This window comes from Pezoporus flaviventris, unplaced genomic scaffold (assembly GCF_033815535.1).
Source record: "Pezoporus flaviventris isolate CSIRO_AGI_PZ_B2104156 unplaced genomic scaffold, CSIRO_AGI_Pfla_v1 ptg000002l, whole genome shotgun sequence".
Taxonomy (NCBI): domain Eukaryota; kingdom Metazoa; phylum Chordata; class Aves; order Psittaciformes; family Psittacidae; genus Pezoporus; species Pezoporus flaviventris.
Genome location: NW_026892550.1, coordinates 8394714 through 8415962, shown reverse-complemented (window position 1 = coordinate 8415962; position 21249 = coordinate 8394714). Strand labels below are relative to the sequence as shown.

Sequence of the window (21249 nt, the reverse complement as noted above, 5' to 3'; positions counted from 1 at the left end):
TGTTTCCTATAATCTAAGTTGAAGTATTGCTTGTCAAGTTAAACCACTTTGCCTTTCTGTGCCTCGGTTTCCCCACGTTAGCTGAGGACAATGACACCTACCATCCACAGCAAAGCACGTAATCTATAATGCTTTCACCCATGGCTCATCCATTTATTGCCATTTCTCCTGCTTCACAAGCAAAGTTTACGGGATCACTATAGCTGAACACCCAGTTAAATCAAACTTGAGTGATACCTAAAGTATTTCCTAACAGTATTTAGGAGCTGAAGCAGGATGAGCTCAGCTTAGGACATCCACGCTGTACCTACTCCCTGGATCACACTCTTACAGCCATGAGGAACTAATGAAGATACAACAAAATTGGCCTCCAGCTAAAGTAATCCCCATGGACCAGCCGCCCAGCTGCTCCTAGCCAGGCACTGGGGTCTACAGATTCCCACCCAGCTACTCTGCGGGCAGCCTGCTGACTTGGCTCCCAACCTGAATTCCAGAATTTAACACTCATTCCATAACATTTAAGAGCTGTGACTGAAAACCATTACTTATGCATGTAAATATCTGTTTTGCCTGTTGAAAGCAGTAACAGCATTAGTTTGGCTCAACAGCTGCATAACCATGACACCTCATCAACCATTGTAAAGCAGCAGTAAAGGTCACAGTTGGTGGCTGCTTTAGCAATAGAAGAATAAAATACCTTGGGTTTAAGCAGGTAGACAATAATTTATTTAATTTTTTTGTCTTGTGGGTTTGGGGGGTTTATTTCTTCATTTAAATGGTGCTTTTCTTAAAATACAATATATTTAACATATTCCATTTTACATTTAAAATTATGGTAAAGCTAACCTTAAAATACAGTATTGGTAAAAACTAGATTGCTTTAAAAAGGCTATTAATGTATATTCCCTATGTACACACTACCAAAGCTATAAAGCAAGTACTTGGCTAAGCAACTGGGAGAATTTTCTTAAGTGTTAAATAAGACTCGAAAGCAGTAGCTTCTTTTGCAGGTGCAGAAGGATATTTTTCTTTGTTTCCATTTCTCCAGCAGGCTCATGCCAATAAAAGAATGTTTAATTCAATATTGAAAGCCTGACTGGAAGCTGGGAAACTGGGAGAGTGCCTTTTCTTTTCCAGTCCCTTAACATAAACAAAATGTAAGCTGCTGACATTCACCAGTCCACCAGTTTTGAAAACAGGTCAGAAATAATCATTGCCGTTTCCTTCCTGCACATAACAATTTGGGCTTAGTACTTCATTTGAAATGTGAAATGTTTAAATAATTGTTTTTCTTGTATAGCAAGGATATTTGGACCAGTTTACTTCTCTAGGAATGCTAATGCCTAATATAGTTTTCCACATTTTAATACAGTCTCCATTTCCAGCCAAGTAGAGATTAACAAAATTGCAATTAAAATGCTTTCTGACTTCTTCTAAAAAATGTATTACTTTCTAAAAAAAAAAAAAGCACAAGTTACAAACAGAAAAGTTATAAAATAAAAGTATGCATATATATGTATATGTACAGTATATGTATGTCCTGAATGTGTCCACTTGCTTCTCTATTTCCTTCTTATGTCAGTGCATCAGAGAGGAGAGAGATTTTGATATAGCAGCTCCCTAATGCACTGTCTCAGGTGCTTCTACCCTAGCAGAAGAGCAGTGCAGTGCTGTGGGCTCATTAGCACAGTGGTGATGTGAGGGTGGCTGCAAACACAAGGCTGGATGGTGATAGACTCAGCACCTTCGTGCAAGGAAACAGCAAGAAAGGAGGCACTCAGTGCATTCAAATCCATACTAGGGAAAAGAAAAAAAAAGTAAAATCTGACATTTTGAACGCTTATACAACTCCCTCATAACACTGGGAGATTTGCCAGTTGCTGAAGATGCAAGCACAAGCACAGACGTGAAATCTGTTTCACTCCCACATATTGCACTGACATCCAAGCGTGGAGAGCCAAGTTCTGCTCTGGGATACTCACGTGTGACGCCCTTAGCCACATCTATAAAGCCTGGCTCACTCGTAACTGCAAAAGGCCAAAAGAATTGAGAGCCAAATTCCACCCTCACACATGTACAGTTACCTCCCCCCCAGTAGTGGGGTGTGCTGCAGATGCATACCTGATGGCAGACTTTGGCTGCAGCTCCTTGCAAATGGGCTGAGCACAGCTTGTGCTGCACTATCTAATTCAGCAAAATTTCACTCAGTATTTAGTGCATTAGGTTTTAGGAAAAAGCTGTTAAAGCTAAATTGGATACTTAGAGTTGTTTTTCCCGGGATGGGAATTATGCTTAGTAGCTCCATATCCTTTTTAATTAGCCTAATCTTATATCCAAGATTCCTCTACAAAAGAGCTTGACCAAACTATCACGCTATCTAAAGCACAGCAATATCAAACAGCACAGCAGGGTTTTTCCTGTATGGTGTATACTGAGCATAAAAAATGTACTACAGCTGGAAAGTATTCTTTACACCAAAAATGTTTAGGTTTTTAGAGTGCCCTGGTTTCTCCCACTGCACAGATTAAATGGTTGGCTTTAATATGCCTGTCCAGTGGGTAACACAAATCCACATTCATTTTGTAAGAAAGAATTGTGTTCTGCTAGACCACATTCCCTGTGCTAACATGGAAATGTAAAACAAAGTGTACCGTTAGAGATGGTATCTTTATGAGACAAATCAGGTTATAATTGGAATAAGATTTAGAGCACTTGAATCCTTCTTCAGGTTTGAAAATCAAGCAGCTAACTTCCAGGTTAAATAGAACTGAAACCTATTATGTTGAGTGTGACTGTTCTTAGTTGAATTTAAATGAATCTGGCTAACTGGCAGAAAAAGCAGGTGATGCCCATAAAAAGGATGGAGGAAGGTCTCACATAAGGCATAGCAGGAGAAGTAATTCATGGCCTGGGCAATGCAGAGAGGTTAAACAGGCTGAGGGGAGAGGAAATGGAGACATTAGGATGTGCCAGAAAACCAAATCATTTGAGATGATGTTTTTTCATTATCTACTGTATTTAGCTGCCCTCTCTCCTTTTCCCCACAAGCAAATAAATTTTTTTAAAGGAGTAAGAAAAAGGACAAAAAAAGAAAATTAAACATAAGCGTTCTTACCTTTGCTTTTCGAAGGACATGGCCTCGACATGGAGAATTATTTGAGGAGGGAGGTCGCTTTAGAGCTGCTGCGCTGTTCACAGGTATTGAGCATTCAGTATCACTGGTATCACAACTGGAGATTGGGGAGTTTTCCAAAGTTCGGTGCTTGAAAATTGGAGACTAATGAAGAGTGGAAAGCCTACAATGAGTTTCCTTCAAGTAGTCACATGGGCAATATTTTCAATCTACACTTAGAACTGTAGGATGTATTTAAAGGAGACCATATTCATAATAAAGTCGGATAAATGAAAAAGACATTAGTACAAAAAAAAACAAAACAAAGTGTATATTTTGCCATGAAAATTAAAGTTTGTTTTCTGTGATCAAACAACATTGGTTTATCTGAAGGAATGGACACGTTCCTCTCTGATCCTTCTGATCACTGCATCTGACACAGATGTATAGCATAAGCCAGGACTGCCATGCTCCATTATGAACATGTGAGATGCAGCCCTTGCAAAGGGTGACAATGATTAACAGCACAAGTAGTCTCCATCACTGCACAATGACTTGGTATATTTAAATCTTGCTGGACTGGAGCAAAATCTCAGTTCATGCACTTTTACAATCCCTGAGGACAATGAAGTGTCACCTTTTGCATGTTATGCTAACACACACTGCCTATGATTCCCATGTCTATCTGCTCCCCTGCTGCTGTAGAAAGTATACCACATTTAGGTAAAGAACGTAAATAACACAGAAAGGCATTTAGTTAGTTCTGCTCTTATTTCCTGGGCTTAATAAACCTTTCGAGAACACTCAGTTCCCACTCATTTCACAGAACTGAGAATACAGGGTACTCCCAGACCATGGTACTGGGATTTGAGCTTTTAATGCCTTTGCATACCTGTGGGCTTGATGTTCCCGATTTGGGCTCAATAGCCAAGCCCAGTGTGATGCCACCAGCCAAGGCTTTCTTAAGGCTCTCCTTCACCTCTGTCAGTTCTAGCTCCAGGTTTACACGTTCAGCCTCCTTCTGTTTACACTCCTCTTCCAACTTCTTCAACTTGTCTTCAAGAATCACTTGTGTCTTCCTGCCTGTCACCCACAGAAATGTTATTATTTTAATAAGAAGCTTAAATTGACAATTGCAGAAATTATTTTCTTTAAAAACATAAGGAACAAGGTCTCTAAATGTCAGAGACATCACTTTGCAAAACCAACTTTTTTTAATGTAAAACATTTAACAACTGAAATAAGATACTTTCTTTCAGGTGCCTTAGCTAGATTTCTAGTCTCATTTCAAATCGGTATTTTTCTGTTATTTTTCCATGTCATGACAATATAGTTAGCCAGTCGCAATAAAATTGTTCCCATGTTCTACTTGTCTGAAATCCACATCAGTGTAATTTCATAAGTGTGTATGTACATATATACATACATATATAAAATATGTATATAAGTATATATGTCTATAGATACATAGTATAAATACATACATACACATTATATATTTATGCAAGATTTACATTACATTTAGAAAGCAAATATAGACATCACACAGTAGTGTTTATCATCAAAACCAAATCTCCTGTAGTGGCTTATCTTCAGCACACAATGCAAAGCTTTTTGGATAATTAAGCCTATCCAGGGCAGAGTCAAGCACAAAATAGAACCTCATACCAGCATTGACTTCAATGGCAGCACGTAGATCTTTTCTTTCTTTTCGGAGCTGGGCCAGCCTATTCCGGAGTGCCTCTTTCTTCTTTAGCAGCTCCTCCTCTTTGCTTTGTAACCTCTTTGCATCTGCCTCCACACGATTCTTGCCATATTTGTACTGCTCCGCATCTGTATGTATTAGATTGTAGTTATTTATAGTCCAAATTAACAGAAAAACTCTAAACTAAACTATTCCTTGAGACTGAACACCATACAAAGCATGTCATGGCTTGAGAAGCCAGTTTGCCATCCCTCTTCCACTGGATTTTTCTCAAGGGCCATGATTCCAGCTGAGTTCTGCAGCATAGCTACAGAAACGATAAAGGATAGAGTTTTCTCTTTTACATGGGTGAGATGAGAAGTACCAATTACCTTACAGTACCTTGGTTTTCAAAACTGGCCTTGCCTTTGTCTGTAGTTCACAGGAAGGAAAGGAGGCTCCTCTTTAGCTCTGAACCCTTGATTTTTAATTGGAAGGGGTCAGAGGAAAAACACACATTTGTCCTTTTGCCTGGTTTCCATTCCTACTTCAAGTGCTTAAAGCACGTCTTTTTTCACCAGGTATAAAACAATATAAACATGTTCTCACTTTTTTGATACTTGAAAGTTTTCTTTTTGTAATTTGCCATATAAATGCTTTCATTTCATGGTTCACATGTATTTGTAGTCTAGCTTATATCACAGACCCTCTATACCTCTGCTCCAGTTGCAGACTCAAAAGAAAATAGGTCAGCTAACAGATCAGTTTGTCTGTCTGCATATCTAAAGGAAACTCAAGGGCACTAAACCATTCCTGACAACTAGCTTTAGTTGGTCTTTGGTAACCAAGATGCCTTTACTCCCACAGCTATCTTTTCCAGTACCAATTGACCTGCATAGCTAGAAAGACACATACTTTTTTTCCTGAAGCTTAACCCAAATTTCTCTTGTTGCCATTAAATCCATGAATTCTTAAAAATTCATAACGGGATTAAAAAAACACATTCATCCCTTCTCTAGAAGAAGCCATGCTTTTGAATCCATATTTAAAATATACAATTACAGCACTCTTTTGGCCTTGTTTTCTTTACACAAACAGATCCCTGTTGGGAATGTCCTAGAAGAACCCTCTTTCTGAACATGCCACTCATCAACTGTAATCTCCTCTCTGTGAGAGTGCTTTCGGGCTGTGTGGTTGTCTTTGTTATTTTGTTATACTGTGTTATACAGTCTTCTTTTTCATAAGTGATAGGAGTAAGTCCACTTTTGAGCAACATAATGTTCTCATGTCTCCACCAGCTCCTCATCCTCCTCATCCAGTGGGAATACAGAATTACTCTTTGCCCCAAATGAAGAATCGTTACCCTTTTTTGTTTTCTTGCTGCCCTCATGACTTTGCAGCCATGGGTCCACATTTCATATTTATCATTCTTGACATGACAGCCTTTTATCTTGGGGTATGGCTGGAGTAGTAATGAGTCACCAATGCACACAATATCTCCTTTCAAAGTCTGAGTGGGTAGCTTCTGCTCAGCCTCTCGGACACAGAAGAACCACAGTGGTTCTTTATCTTGTTTGCTAAGATATTTTGGGTATCCTCATGACCCCACTCACAAGTGAGGAATGATACTTACTGGATGCAGTGCGCTTCACACATGACACCGATTCAGATTTCTTTGGCTGGCTATTTAAAGTTCTCCCTTTTCCGGTGATGCCATTAGCAGTCGCAGGAGGCTTCTTGCCTTTAAACTGTTTGAAAACAAAAGTACAAATGGGCTCCAGCTATCCCTGTGCCACTGGCATTACAATCACCCTTGCATCAAGGGCAAAGCTTAACAAAAAGACACCTTCTCAGAAAGCTTTAATAGAGCACATTGATTGAGCTGGAGATGGTGCTTCCTCCAGAGGTGTAGTCTCTGTAAGCTGCCTGTTCAGCAGGAGCCACACCAGGAAAACAAGGGGATGAACTCCCCATCACTGGCGGCATCACAGTCTCCAAGTTATTTAAATCTCTTACATTTACTGCGTTAAGAAAGTCATTGTTAGGCAGAAACCTGTACCTTTGAATAATCTTATACAGTAAAGCTTCTTGAAACACAAGTTTGTCAGAGTTAATTTCATACAGAAAAAACACAGTGGGGTTTGCCACACAAAAATTCAACATTATTTCTTATTTACTCTATGACCTTACCAAACTTGTGCTACATGTTTTGGGTTTTTTTTAAACAATATAATTATTACACATTTTTAAATGTTAGGAGTTAACACATCAATTTCCTCTTATACAACCTCTACTTACTAATTTCAAGGGTTTCTCACTTAAAAAAGCCCTTTACATAATGGTCAGACAAGCTCTAAAGATTACTAGAAACAGCACATTTCATGCCAAAGGGGAGTCCATTTAGAGGAACTGAAACTTGGGAAGAGCCACAGTTTCTGTGGCCACCCTCAGAAAGCAGCATAGACATAGGCTTAGGTTTTTGTCACGGGCAGAAAATAACAGGCAGTAATTTAAATATGGTATATACACAGTACATATGATATCATTTAGTGCATATATCTATAATATATGTAATGATACATATGTATATTCACTATATATATAACATAGTATATACACTATACAGATCAGTAAAATTCTAGAAAGGCAAATTTGCTGTCACAGCCAGGTCATACTTCACTTTTCTTTTTCTCATGACTCCCTAAGGCAACAGAAGGCGGCTAGATATGCATTCAGGCTGGGTTTGGAAGATCACATCTATTTTTTTGTTATTATCCACAATCTGTAAATCATCAAGAACTTGTGAGGAAAGCCTTTCCCAGGCACCGATACTTCCACAACAGATTTTACAACTTAGCAAATCTAAGTTGCATTTGCAGTTGAGCTCATGCCTAAACTCCAAGTGCTTCAGTTTTGTCCCCAGCACTAAGGGACAAAAATAGCTTGGGACCCTTAAGATAACAACCAGATAAGCAGAACAGCCAAAAAATAAAAAGCTTTGTGAAATATTAAATAGTACAGTACCTGCGAGCCAGATCCCCTCCCCACAGCAGAGGTATTAGTGACAGACTGAGCAGAAGACAGATTGGATAAGACAGGGTATTTGTAATGGTTAGAGGAGAGTTTGTCAGTAGATGATAACCTATTGGGTTTTCTGTCAGCTGGCGGATAGCGTGCAAAGATTTTTGGAGACGGCAAGTTATCGTACAGGCCTGCGTTATCATAAAGCATTTCTTCTCCAATGTTCCTGCTACGAGAAGAAGGAAAGCCATCTTCTGGTTCCCACTGCAACACACACACTTTGGCAGTTAGTAAACAATACACCATGCAGAACTTCCTAAGTGATATTAAAACATGAGTAATTGCCTTGACCATAGCAAGTGCTTGGTGTTTAGCAAGCATATGCTCATTGCTTACACTTGAGTCAAACTATTTACAAAGGAGGGGAGGACACAGTGTGGAAAGGAAGTGCTTCATTACATAGTCCATAGTCTCAGTCCTGTGCATTTTCCATTGTATGAGCAAACTGGTACTATGCTATCACCCTTTGGGTAGGGGAGTTGGAACTAGATGATCTTAATGTCCTTTTCAACCCTAACCATTCTCTGATTCTCTGAGTTATTTGCTGCACCTTCAGTTGTTAGCTCTAAGACTGAGAAGGCACAAGCTGACTGTGTTAACAGAGGGATACTCACAGACTACACAGATGAATCTGTGGGATTACATCTGGTACATGAGTTGTTAAAAGTAATATGGCCTAACAGTTAGCAGAAGCCAAGAGGGTTTTACTGGTGGTTTTTTTCTCTTTCTTCAGGCTATATGTCTTCCTAGTGAATACCAGCTGCTGGTACACTAGCATTACATTTTATTTGCTGGAGAATTATTATTCTGAGCTAACCAGAAAAAATACCTACAGGCCAATCCTTTTTTTTTTTTTTTTATTTTCAGAAAAATGGAAAGCTCAACTCAGTCATTTATTCAATTAATCTTAAAAGAAACAAATTCAGTTGCCAAATATCCTTCCTTAATCCATCCTGGCTGTGGCAGTACACTACTCACACAAAGGCATGAGCACATTCACACATCAAAGAACTACACATACAGACTACTCACCACACATGTGGTTGTGTGTTGTTCCCAAGAGGGGCTTTGTACCATCTTTCTGACATTACTAAGACAGAGGACTGAACTTTAAACTCTGAATTTCTCTTCAGTTTAGCCTCAGTGGAGGCCTTTATTAAGCAGCTCAAATCAAGAGCTGACAAAGGTTGTAGCTCCCCTGTAAATCATCCTGAGTACCACATACTGCCATGGATTAACATCCACTATGTGTTAAACCCTATTACACATCTGCCTACAATTAATTTATGAAGATGAAAGTGACCACTGTTGTCCTCCTTTGGGGTGGGCAGTACCTGCTGCCATGAGGACTGCAGGCCCAGGGACTGAGAAATATTTGGGTTTTGTTCAGCTGACACCAAAATATGCCTTGTGTAACTAAGTAAGTCCTTCACTTTGCCAGGTCCAGTGTGATCTAAAAAATACCCCCTCAAGTGAGTATTATATTCAAGGACTTGGCAACAAATAGTCTACAGGCAACTGCTTTCTCACCTTGGCTCACATGCAGGTTAATGTAAACAATATGTCCCACACCCCCCATACTCTGTAGGTGTGAGAAGTTTGCAGCCCCAAATCAAAAAAAATGGGAGTTCATTTGGAAACTGCCCAGTGGGGCTTTTTAGATGATATAATTTTCAGATGTCCATGCGCTCAACACATGCAAACCATTTGTTCTGTGCAAATTCAATTCTTACCGATCCATTTATGCAGGGAACATCATCATAATGAAGTGCCATTCCACTCGGACAGGCGTAGCCATTGGCAGTGCTTCCCCGATAAGGATTTGTAGATATAACCCTTCTGTTCATGAAACTGAAAAAAAGAAAAAACAATAAAACCCAGCACTTAAACCTAATTCTAAATGATGATTCAGTGTTATGTTCCTTGTATCTGAGTATGTAGCCTGGAAGCACATATTTTCTCACTTTCTGAAGCACAGTTTTCCTTCTTTTGCTACTCACATGTCGCTGATAGCAGCCAGTATTACAATATATGTGCCTGTACTCCATTCTTGCAGTGGGGACACAACTGTGCGAAAGCCAAGAGGGCAACAGCTGTAACTGCTCAGTGGCATGTTTACATGGGAACCTGCTGTTATAAACCAGCTTGCCAGTGTCCCATAAAAGTTCCCTTGTTGTCTGCACTGGGGAGAAGCAGGTGTTTCTGGGTGCATGCATGCTCAGGGGGATGTGAACTTAGGAACTGGGAGAAATAAGAATCAAATCCAGAAAAAAAAAAAAGTGGAATTCTGCTGAATTCTAAGTTAGCATATCTAAAAAACTTGCTGAATAATTACTTTCTTAAAATCTGGGAATTTTTCTTTTCCAAATCAAAACTTTTGGCTGGATAGAATGTGCATAATGGCACTACGCTTCCCAACTCTGTCTGGGTAATCGCTCATGCAAATACCCTATATGCTCATTCTTGCTCTAGTTCACAGGGCGTATCTGAGTCCTCTGGAAACTTCAAAAAATATTTACTTTGTTTTATTTTATTTTATTATTTTATTTTTTCCCTCCCCTCTCCCCAGAAATCAACCCTGTAGCTTGTTTTACTGCAGTTCTGCAGAACACATGCAAGATATCATGGACTACTTTGGGCTTGCCAAGGTCAAACAATGCAGAAAACGGCAGAATCACGCCCAATAGCAATAACCCCAAGGGTTAGTTTTCCTTTGTAGAAACCAATGAAACTGAATGAGACATAGAGTGAGATTCCAAAGAATTCGTATAGCTTCAGGTGTACATCAATGGGAAAACAAAGCTTTCCATCCCAAACAATGGAACTATTCAGACCCTGTGCTGACATTCATAAAATGCGATAAAGCACTACTAAAGTAGAGAGGGTCTTCCATAGAGCTGGCTGGAGCTCAAGAATTCAGTGGTTTCAACAGTTGCTTTCTTTTGGCTAGTCTATTGAATTTCTCATTCTGAGTGAGACAGACCTCATCCAACTGTGGCTCACCTGCGCTGCAGGAGACCTGGGCTCACAGGAGGCACAAACCTGCCCAGTTTAGTGTGAGCCGTTCAGGGCAGTGAAGAGATGGAACAACCATTAGATCATCAGAAGCTTTTCTTACTTCAAACAACCAAACAAAACTCCAAGATAAGTTCCATGATTAAATGATGTTTTTAACATTATCATATTTCACACTTCATTAGATATTATTAAAGGGCTGCATTTGTTTACTGTTCCTCTTAACAAAGAACATTGCTGAAGTGTTTCTGGTTAGTCTGAAGGAATGCATTTGGGGTTGCTATTGTACTGCTTTCTATTTAAGTAGCTTAAAGGAGTGATGCATAATAACTAGGTCTGAAAACTGGGCTATTCATTAATGACATCTGATACATCTGTAGTAGTTCCACCATCAAAGGAACTAATATTTATCTCAGTATCTGCAAACACTTCACAAGCATTATTTCACTAAGCCTCATTAATCCTGCTTACAGATGCATTTGTGCAATTTAATTGTATTGTGAAACTGCTAGGTGGGAGAGGAAATAGAAAAGAACCTGCTTGGAAGCATTCTTCCTTCAGCCTTTCTTAGATACCTAACCATTTAGATGAAGAAAACTGATGGCACTATTAATGAAGAGCTGATCATTTTGCAAAGTATCAGTCTCAGGAAACAAATAACCAATAATCCAGTGAATGTGTGATAATCAGAGCTTTAATGGTAACTGCAGTTAATTTGGAATACTGATATTCATTCTATAAAGGGCAACACTACTATTTTACCAACACTTCAGTACCAGTGTAATTTCTCCTCATTTTCTAGGAGTAGTTGAAAATCAGCAGCTACTCCACTTGCTTATCAACAAGCTCTTACAGCCTTTTAAAGACACCCAATGAATTTTAACTAATTCTTAACAGGGGAATTCTGCTATTTTGCAAGTTGTTTGACATTCCTTTCTAACATGTGGTCTAGTTGCGTATGTTTTTTCACTTGGCTCCAATTAATATCACATTTGCTCAGGAAAGGAAAGCCATGCAGTATTCGGTGGAAAAGGTTTCCATTCTATTTCTTTCTTAAATGTGGTTATTGCTAGATGCTTACTGAAGCAAAAATACATGTCACCACAGGATAAACTTTTTGAGGCCTATTAACTTCAAAACAAATATTCACATGAGTCTGTAAGCTAAGTGCATTTTGATTCTATCTGTTTTTCACAAAACTGGGCTTGTGGTAACACCAAGTCACTTTGATTTCTATCAGAAGTCATTCAAACCAGGTCTTGAATGAATGGAGCTGCATGTTTTCCCTCCTTAAAGCTCCTTTAATACCTTGCCAACAGCAGAAGAATCTTCTTTTGGAAAACACATATGGAATGTGATTCTCTAATGTATTAAGTCACACACATTACAAATTTGTGTTTGGGGTCTCATTTTGCAGCGAGGGTTGACACCTTTGCAGGCTGTCGTCTCAGGCCACCCACTTTCTGACCATGGGAAACCACAGGGAACATCTGTATGAGGACATTCTAATTGTCCCAACTGTTCCTTCACTCCCATTTCTAAACAACCTCATTTACCCAAGGAAAAATGACAGTCTTTTCTACCAAAGACTGCTTTAATGCTAACTTGATTTGAACATGTAAATCACTATATATGCTAAGTGTGCCTTACTTTTATGAGCATGGAATCAGTAATGGGGAATTCACAGCACTGATTTGCAATTTAAACTGTTTCCATGCTGTGCCATAGACACCTTCCCAATTTCCACCTCCAAAATTAAAACCCAGAATTTAATTGGACTGGGGTGAGCTTAATGAAGTTTTTAATTAATCATAAAGAACTCAAAAAGGAAACACTGAGAATATGGCATTCCAAGACTCAAATTTGTCATACATTTTTAGTGTACAGCATGTATTGGCCCATATATCCTGTATACGTTGGCTATATGCACAGCAAATACAGCCAATAGATAAACAAGAACTATGTAGCTGCATATTTCAGCATATTTGTTCTCTTCCAGGGATACTTCTAAGACTTCAGGCAAAGTGAAAGATTAAAATGTAGCATTTGACGAGGAAACTTATTGCAAAAAGGAGTAAAAATGTGAGTAAAGTTGGAGTGTCTGTATCTTTTACAGAACTTTTACAGGATGCCAACACCATAATCATAAACACATCTAACATGATGTGATGTTGAAACACTTCATAAGTTCAGTATCTGGCAATGGGGGAGGTGGATTTTGATAAGCTGCATTGGCACCGGAGTTAACATGCAGATATAAATTCTTAGATCACTGGAAATGCCTCTCACCAGAAGGTTTGTTTGGCAGCCTGAATGACGCTTGCAGTCATTTCCACGTCAATGTAGTCATAGTGCAGAGCTCCAGGGTCTGTTGATGACCCCGTTTCTGCCAGCAAAATTCCTATCCATCTGCCCATGTCTTCAGAGGAGGATGCCTGTGAGGAGAGGGTAAGAACATAGGTCAGCTCTTTACTCTGCCACCGAGCTAAGGATTATTGCAAAAAGGCGCATTCTTCTTTTCTTTGCTGACAAATTGCTACCATATTTTACAAGAGGCTCTGGTTTCTCTCCGCTGAACTCCTAAAACCATCAGGATTTCTTGTTAAATCTTCTTTGCTAGAAGGAGTGCATATTTAGTAAGCTATGTGCTCATCAGTTATGATGCAATACAAAGTGGGCAATCTCCAAAAAAGAAGAAAAATAATTGCTTAAGGCTAGTGGATTTAGATTCAAGTCATGCTTATTTTAGACTTAAGAAAATTGAAAGCTATAACAGAATTATTTTCCTCCGCTAGGCTGGAGGCCTTCAGTTTGCATGAATTCTGAAAGGAAAATGTTGGTGCTAAGTAGAAATGAGGAGATGGGCAGAAAGAACAAAATAGTGGAAGAGATTTTAATGTAGTTTTTGAAAAATACCACTAAATTTGTCTAGATGATAGAATTCATTTCCATAATGGCACAAGTAAAGACATGAATACTATTAAAATAATTTTAAAGTTTTCATATTTTGCTTCAAGTCACCAATTCAAAAGTTAAACATCAGCAAGATAAATAATGGAAAAAAGAGGGGGTGGAGAGGAAACAGGGCAGTTTCCAAAGTTCCTGTTCTTTTTAAATATTTCATTGCCTTTCACAGTTCCTTGAACTGCTATTTTTTTTTCAACTCCTCTGAACTGCTCACATGTAACAGGCCTAGTTGCAAGGTCTGAAGATTGATGTGACCTGCAGTCAGAAACCCAACACTGTCAAAGTGTCCATACAGCCATTAAAAGCAAAAGGTTGCCTCTGCCTGTAACTTCATTATAGAATCATAGACTCATACAATAGTTAGGGTTGGAAAGAACCTTAAGATCACCTAGTTCCAACCCCCCTGCCATGGGGAGGGACACCTCGCACTAAACCATGTCATCCAAGACGCCATCCAACCTGGCCTTGAACCCTGCCAGGGATGGAGGATTCAAAAATTATTTGGGCAACCCATTCCAGTTCCTCACCACCCTCACAGAAAAGGACTTCTTCCTTATATCCAACCTAAGAGATGGATTTATGACCTTCTTAGTGGAAAGAGCGTGCCAGTGTGTACATATGCAGTGTGTCAAGAGACTCACCAGATTGCTGGCACACTGTATTTCTCACTGCAGAATTACCTCAATACAGATACAGACTGAACAAAAGGGGTTCATATAAGTAGCAGACAAATGAGAGTTAATAGCTCTAGAGTTCCCATCAACAGTGATCCATTATTTAATTATTGCTAAGCTATTTACCCAAAGTAATTATATCCCTGATGTAAAAGTGTGCCTAGACAAGGAGCAGGGATATTTTAGTAGCAGGTCAAGGGAAGGTCAGTGTGGAGAAAAGCAATTTACTGAGAAGATTTCTGAACTGCATTAAATTTCAGTTCTCTGTTTGCTGACAACTCTTAATATTTCTCTTCTTTTTCCAGTATTTATTATACAACTCTGCAATAATATTATTCCAAAGATACTTTTTTTTTTTTTTTTTTGGAATGGCCAAGTTGTAGGAAAGTGTTTCTCTATAATACAGTTTGTGGGTGTTCCTACAAGTCATAGCCATTAGCAATCACCACACCTCGAGCACAGCAACTTCCTGCCCATTTCGGAGCAGGCGAAAGGTCAAAGGATGCTTTGAATCCAGCCCCAGGATGACTTCACAGCCACGGAGAGGGATAGAAACAATGTGCGTCTTCAGATCTGTCCTGTCCTTGTGGAAAATGAGTTTATTATCTTTCACTCTGCACCAGCGCTCACGCCAACGGTTATTTGAGAGCACATTGAGATATCCTGCAATAAAATGAAACGTGAGATATTTTATTCCTGACTTTTTTTGAAAGCAAAAAAAAATATAATCAAGAAAAAAATTCCTTGTCAGTGTAGTGCTAGCACTTAAACTACTTATTTCTTTTATAATTGAAAGTCCAGATGTGTTTTAGGAAGACAAGTAAATGACCCTGCCCCACTTCTTTTAATGAAAGCTTTCACTGTGCCAATAATCTAGGAAAAAGCATACAAAGATGTGATCCTGCTCATGTGCCAATGGCTGTTCTGTGTTAGTTCCAGCAGCAGCTGGATGAGCAGGAGCATGCCAATCCCGAAGACTTTAGTAAGAATGGGAGAGGGAGAGTGATAAAGAGGTACATATACAACTGATGTGCTCACACAGAAGACCCACTTTCTCCACGGGTAATGCATTTGATAACTGTGGCTGACCAAAATTTGCTGGCAAAATCTCAACTCATATTATAAAATTAAGTGACAGGCTACCTTCTGTAACATCCAAAATCAGTGGTTTAAAGACCTACATAGGATTGATGCTATATGTTCTAATTTCTTTCAGAAAGAAGAAAGCACATTTGGTTTGCAACACATTTAAAGCAGAATTTAGAAGATCACTACTGATGCCAATAAAAACAATATTCACATTGATTTACAATTCAGGAAGTAAATGTATGTGAAATTAAGCTAAACTTGAAGACAAAAGTTTAAACAAAGATTATTTTTCTTTCCAGGTTAATAGAGGACCCTTAGAACAAATCAAAATTTAATGAAAAAATTGCCCTTTAAAAAAAACACTTTTCTTACCATGCTCTATATCAGATACAGTGTTTAGGCGTATAATATCATTAAATGATCAGTTCTTCCTTCTCTGTCCCATAGCAACAATCATTCCAGACTCAAACATTAATATCAGGACAATTTTCCTGCCTTATTTAGTTAGGGAATGAAAAAGAAAAAACAAAACAAAACAAACTTCTGCTTCTACATTATAATAGTACATGAATTCCGCATGTTGCTGCTTCCAAACAGGCTATGAGGAGGGAAACAAATGATATGTTGAACAGGCCAGAAATTATGTAAAAAAATGTCTTCAGTCTCAGGTCTGATTTTCATTTAATCCTGTTGGATAGCTATCTCTTTGGTTTTCATTGAAACTATGACTTATCATTAATTTTCCTGCTTTTTCCTTCCAACATTATGGTTCTAATGTCAAAGCTTGATCCAACAGGATATAGCAGATCAGAATTGCACACATCTTGGAAGGTGACATAAAAAAGGAGGATGTGCACAGCCTTCTGATTTTTGGCTCCTTGTGATGATCACACTCTTCAGCTCTTCCCCCCACTCCTATAACAAAACCCTGTATAGCTTTGCATTATACTATAATCCCTAGAAATGGAAATACTTTCACGTGCAAGCCAGCTGGCTTGTTTCGGAGTGAGAGGCCTTTTTTATTCAGACAGCACTTGTTTTTTCCCTCTGCTCCCAGTACACCACTCAGAAAAGCTCTTCCAAACCCTCCAACTTCAGTCGAACTAAGCAGGATAGCATGCTTTTCCTCCCACATATCCTTATGTAAACCTTCAACAGATGACTTGATCAAAATGGCCTGAGTGTGTCCCCTGTTGAGGCATTACCATTTCAGCTTAGCCCAGGTGGTCAAAGACCAGGATTCATAGAATCATAGGATCACAGATTAGCTAGGGTTGGAAAGGACCTTAAGATCATCTAGTTCCAACCCCCCTGACATGGGCAGGGATGCCTCACACTAGACCATGTTGTCCAAGACTCTGTCCAACCAGGCCACCTGTTCTTGCCTTCACCTTCTATAAGCTTCTTTTTTGATTTTAAGTTTCCACAGCAGTTCCTTATCCATCCATGGAGGCCTCCTGGCCCATTTCCTTCTTGTCAGGATGCAATGCTCCTGAGCTTGGAGCAGGTGATCCTTGAATATCAACCAGCAGTCTTGGGCTCCCCTGCCTTCTAGGGCTTTATCCCATTGAACATTACTGAGCAGGTTTCTGAAGAGGCCAAAGTCTGCTCTCTTGAAGTCTGGGGCAGTGAGCTTGCTTTGTACCCTTCTCATTGCCCAGAGGATCTCAAACTCCACCATCTCATGATCACTGCAGCCAAGGCTGCCTTGGAGCATCACATTCCCCACCAGCCTCTCAGTGTTGGTGAGCATGAGGTCAAGCATGGCACCTGTCCTTGTCAGTTCCTCTGTCGCTTGCAAGATGTTGTAGGGAAGAGCTTTGCCATGCCTCCAAGTGCAGGTGGGGTTTAGTTTCCAATCCAGCTGGGTGCCCCCTGCATTCCCACCAGGATTTTCCCTTTGTTCATGGGAGGTAGAGCCTTCTAAAATGTAAAAAACCTTCAACTATGGAACAGCCTCCCAGAGGGCACTGAAATGAGCTAAATTTCTGGTGGTGAGAAACTCTTCATCAAAGACTTCCTGCAATGACCAAAGCCTAGACACTTAGATATTTTCCTATAAAATCTGCAAGTGGTGTTGAGTAGAGCCAAATACAGGCAACAGTAATGTCTATATTTATGTCCATATCCGAAATAATGATAGAAATACTAAGAATTAAGTTATACAGCTGTGGTTAACGTCTCACATAATACAGAATAATCAATGGAGTATGAAGGCCCGGAAGTCTGAGTTTTAATGAAAGCCAGATGCTTCGGACAACTCATCTGGCTGGACACAGCTTTTCCCAGCTGTTCTTTTGGTTGATAAATCACATCTGTACTTAGCTGATGTATAGACATATATACACACACTTATTTAATCAAAGATTGCTTATGTGAATAATTCCCAAAATGTGGCTTGAAAGCCACCTGTAATCTACGAAGTTCTCACTGGTGGTCATGGATCTGCTTTCTTCACACTGGGCAAGCATCTGTCACACCTCATGTGCCCATTAGTTCTGCCAGCTGCTGCCTAATCACAGATTTCTGGGTTTTCCAAAGTTTTCGTTGTCAGTTAAAGGGGAAAAGGCAAATCCAAATTCAGAATCTGGTGCAATTGCTTCACAGCTTGATTTCTATGAAGCCTCTTTTTGGAAGAGATTGGGAGAAGGGTGGGTTCACCCTTATTCACATATGGAAGTGTTACCTAATACTGGAGTACCAAAAGGCAAACAGGAGAATGTAAACACATTGCATTGTTTGAAAACACCAGAGCTGTGAGGACATAAACTAAGTGCAGTGCACAAAGTCCTAAATTCTGAGCAAACATTAACAGCCGAGATACAAAACATAAGCATTTCTGCATGCCTTTTTATATACTTCCTTGGTGCTGCCAAGCACTACAGCTGTTATATGAAGTGATCATGATTAGGAGTTATAATAGCTTCCTAGAAATTTGTGACTTCATTTAAGTCTTGCCCACAATTAAACAAAATCAAATCAGTTTGGCTGAGGCCAGTTGGCTGCTGTCTTGATTGCTATCCCACAGAACCTCACCATGACCCATTATATGAAAGACTTGACCCCTTTACAAGAACTAATTCTTCTAATTCCTAGCGTAAATTTATGGTCCAGCCCGTATTCATTTTATATCCATTTGTTTGAAAACAACTAATTTCTTTCTGCTTTTTGTCCACATTTCTCTTCCCCCTAACCTTTGCAAAGAGCAATGATACTCCTTCTGAGCTTGTGCTACTATTTTATTTTAAAAGTCAAGTACTTTTAGTCTCTTTTCAGATGATAAGCTCTTGATTATTCTATTCTCACACAATGACTGCATCCTTCTGATGCTGGGGGAAGAACTACAGCAGTAAAAGCAGTTTTAAAGGAATTTCTAGGCTAGAACTTTATAAAATTTTAGTCACAATGTACATTTAAGACTCAAGGAGAAAAATCACTTACCACATGTTGGAACATCTTCTTCAGCTGATGAGGTCTGCTCATCTGTTGAAGGCTTTTTCTTTCCTAAACCAATGATCTTCGTTATTTTTTTCCCTGTTACTTTAGTTACAGTGCCCTTGGCTTCTGTTTTTGAACTCTTTTTCCTCTTCACTATTAAGAAAGCAAAAGTGTGTATTTTAGTGTGTTTAAATCAACCATCAAATAGTGAGAACCTGCATAAAAATAGTAGCTCATTCAAACAATCCTGTGCAAGATGAACATTTGTACAAAAGCTGCAGAGTGCAGTGAAATAAACATTATATGCCCTCTCTAACACAGATGCCTATAAATAACCCTTGTGCTATGAAAATCATGGCATTCAGAAGGATAAGAAAAGCAAAAATCAAGCACAAATCAATTTAATTTAGTCTAATCAAGCTGCAAGTCTCTTCCCACACTAGTCACCACCTAATTTATCAGTATGACTGAGGTACCTGCATATAAATTTAGCTCATATACACACAAATAAAAATCCAGTCAATCTTTCATTGTTCCTAAACATTAACCTCAAAATACTTCAACAATTATATACACAACAAAGACAGAGTATGCTTGCCTAGCAAAATACTACTGATATACAATTAAGTTAAGCTACCTTATCGCAATGATAACAATGGACCTTTTAGAAAGATAAGACTTATAAATCAACTACTAACAATTGAATTAGTTGGATCAGTATAAGCATTATATTTAAAAGTTGGCATTCCCTGTGATCATGAAGTCTTGGCAAGAAAAAGCTCTGACACTTCACTAACGTCCAGCCTATGCTTCCATTAACTCAGTATGATACTACTAGCATTACAGCTCTGTGCACTGAGGACTATGGGTATCATTTTTAGAAGTATCTACCTGACTAAAATCCTAACAAACAAATTTAAAAGAAAACCCCAACTTTGTCAGATTAAACAATTAAAAAACAAACCAAAACAGAAGAAACAACTTTTTATTTGCAAAATGGAACAAATGAAATAAACCTTCAGAAATTGCATTTAGTGGCTTAATTTGAATTCCCTCAATGGAACAGAAGTCTCTCTGCTAACTGATAGAGTGGTAAAACTATCCATTAACTTGCCCCGATACATGATTTTGATGAAAAATACATTTAGCATAGTTACTGATTGAGCTGCTGTAACTTTATCCCTGACATATCAATTCCCATTGCAACACAGAACATTTAGTGCTTACGGACTTGTGTAAACTGAGGAAAAAAAAGGACGCAATGTTTATATGAGAAATGACTGTATGAGTTGATGAACTAGGAAGAAGAATGCATGGGAAATAGAGAAGCAGTTTGGGACTCACAATGGGATAATTTATCATATTTAGTTTAATCATTAGGAATCATGGCACATTATTTAGAAATGCTATTTGTAGCTGAGACTGTACACATCTGTCACCTGCTGCATGCAGTGCTGAGGGGGAAAGGCAGCTTTTCAGGCGCAGACAGCTGTTTGCCAAGAAACTCCAATACAGCAACGCGTATGTACAAGAAAGGTCTAATTCTCTATTACTAAAAAGGGTGCTAACAACTTACATTATGGTCCCTAAACATGCAACAACCTCCTGTGTTTAAGGGAGGAAGGCCACCCATCCTGTCTGCTCATGTCTCCTCCTGCCTCAGTGATGACCTGGATGCAGCACCAGCCTGCAGACAGGTTTCCACCCCACCAGCAGCAGCCAATGACTGACTGTGACTGTTGAGTGGGGAGGAGATGAAAAAAAGCCAGAGACTGAGAAAAATTCATCTCTCTGAGACAGAAGTCCAAACGAATCATGAGCATGAACACACACAAGTGGAATAAGCCCATTTCAGTTTTGTGGACATTTCAGTTTTGTCCTTTCTGTCCTATCCTCTCCTCACACTGCTGTTTTATTCTCCTGCAGAACTGAGAGGTAGCAGAAATAAGGCCCTCATGACTTAATCTTTTCGAGTCTGAAGAATATACTGGCAGCTGCCTATCACTGCTTTTTTTCCATAATAGCTTTTTCTTTTCATTTCCTTCCCCATCCCAAAACAAGCAGCTGGTTAAGAGCAGTGTAGAGGTTGGCGAGTGGGTGATGGCTGGAGACAATAGCTCTCCAGAGTCTCCTTTCCCACATACTCCATTAAGTGTTCCCTATCTATTGCTTAAAAAATGGTGTGACTT

At 39.2% G+C, this 21249-nt stretch overlaps 1 protein-coding gene across 3 annotated transcripts in view; it reads right to left on the bottom strand.

The window, feature by feature from the left end:
- The window catches only part of AFAP1 (actin filament associated protein 1), a 120440-nt gene that overhangs the window by 4290 nt on the left and 94901 nt on the right, over positions 1-21249 (bottom strand). For 2 of the 3 annotated variants that reach the window (XM_061468411.1, XM_061468420.1), the window contains exons 9-17: positions 19064-19213; positions 14985-15196; positions 13182-13327; positions 9611-9728; positions 7821-8081; positions 6430-6544; positions 4781-4945; positions 4005-4195; positions 3116-3277 (exon numbers count right to left, since the gene is read on the bottom strand). In XM_061468411.1, coding sequence (XP_061324395.1) covers positions 3116-3277; positions 4005-4195; positions 4781-4945; positions 6430-6544; positions 7821-8081; positions 9611-9728; positions 13182-13327; positions 14985-15196; positions 19064-19213 — 1520 coding nt within the window. The remainder of the gene's footprint in view (positions 1-3115; positions 3278-4004; positions 4196-4780; positions 4946-6429; positions 6545-7820; positions 8082-9610; positions 9729-13181; positions 13328-14984; positions 15197-19063; positions 19214-21249) is intronic. The other variant, XM_061468429.1, reaches the window with a different exon arrangement.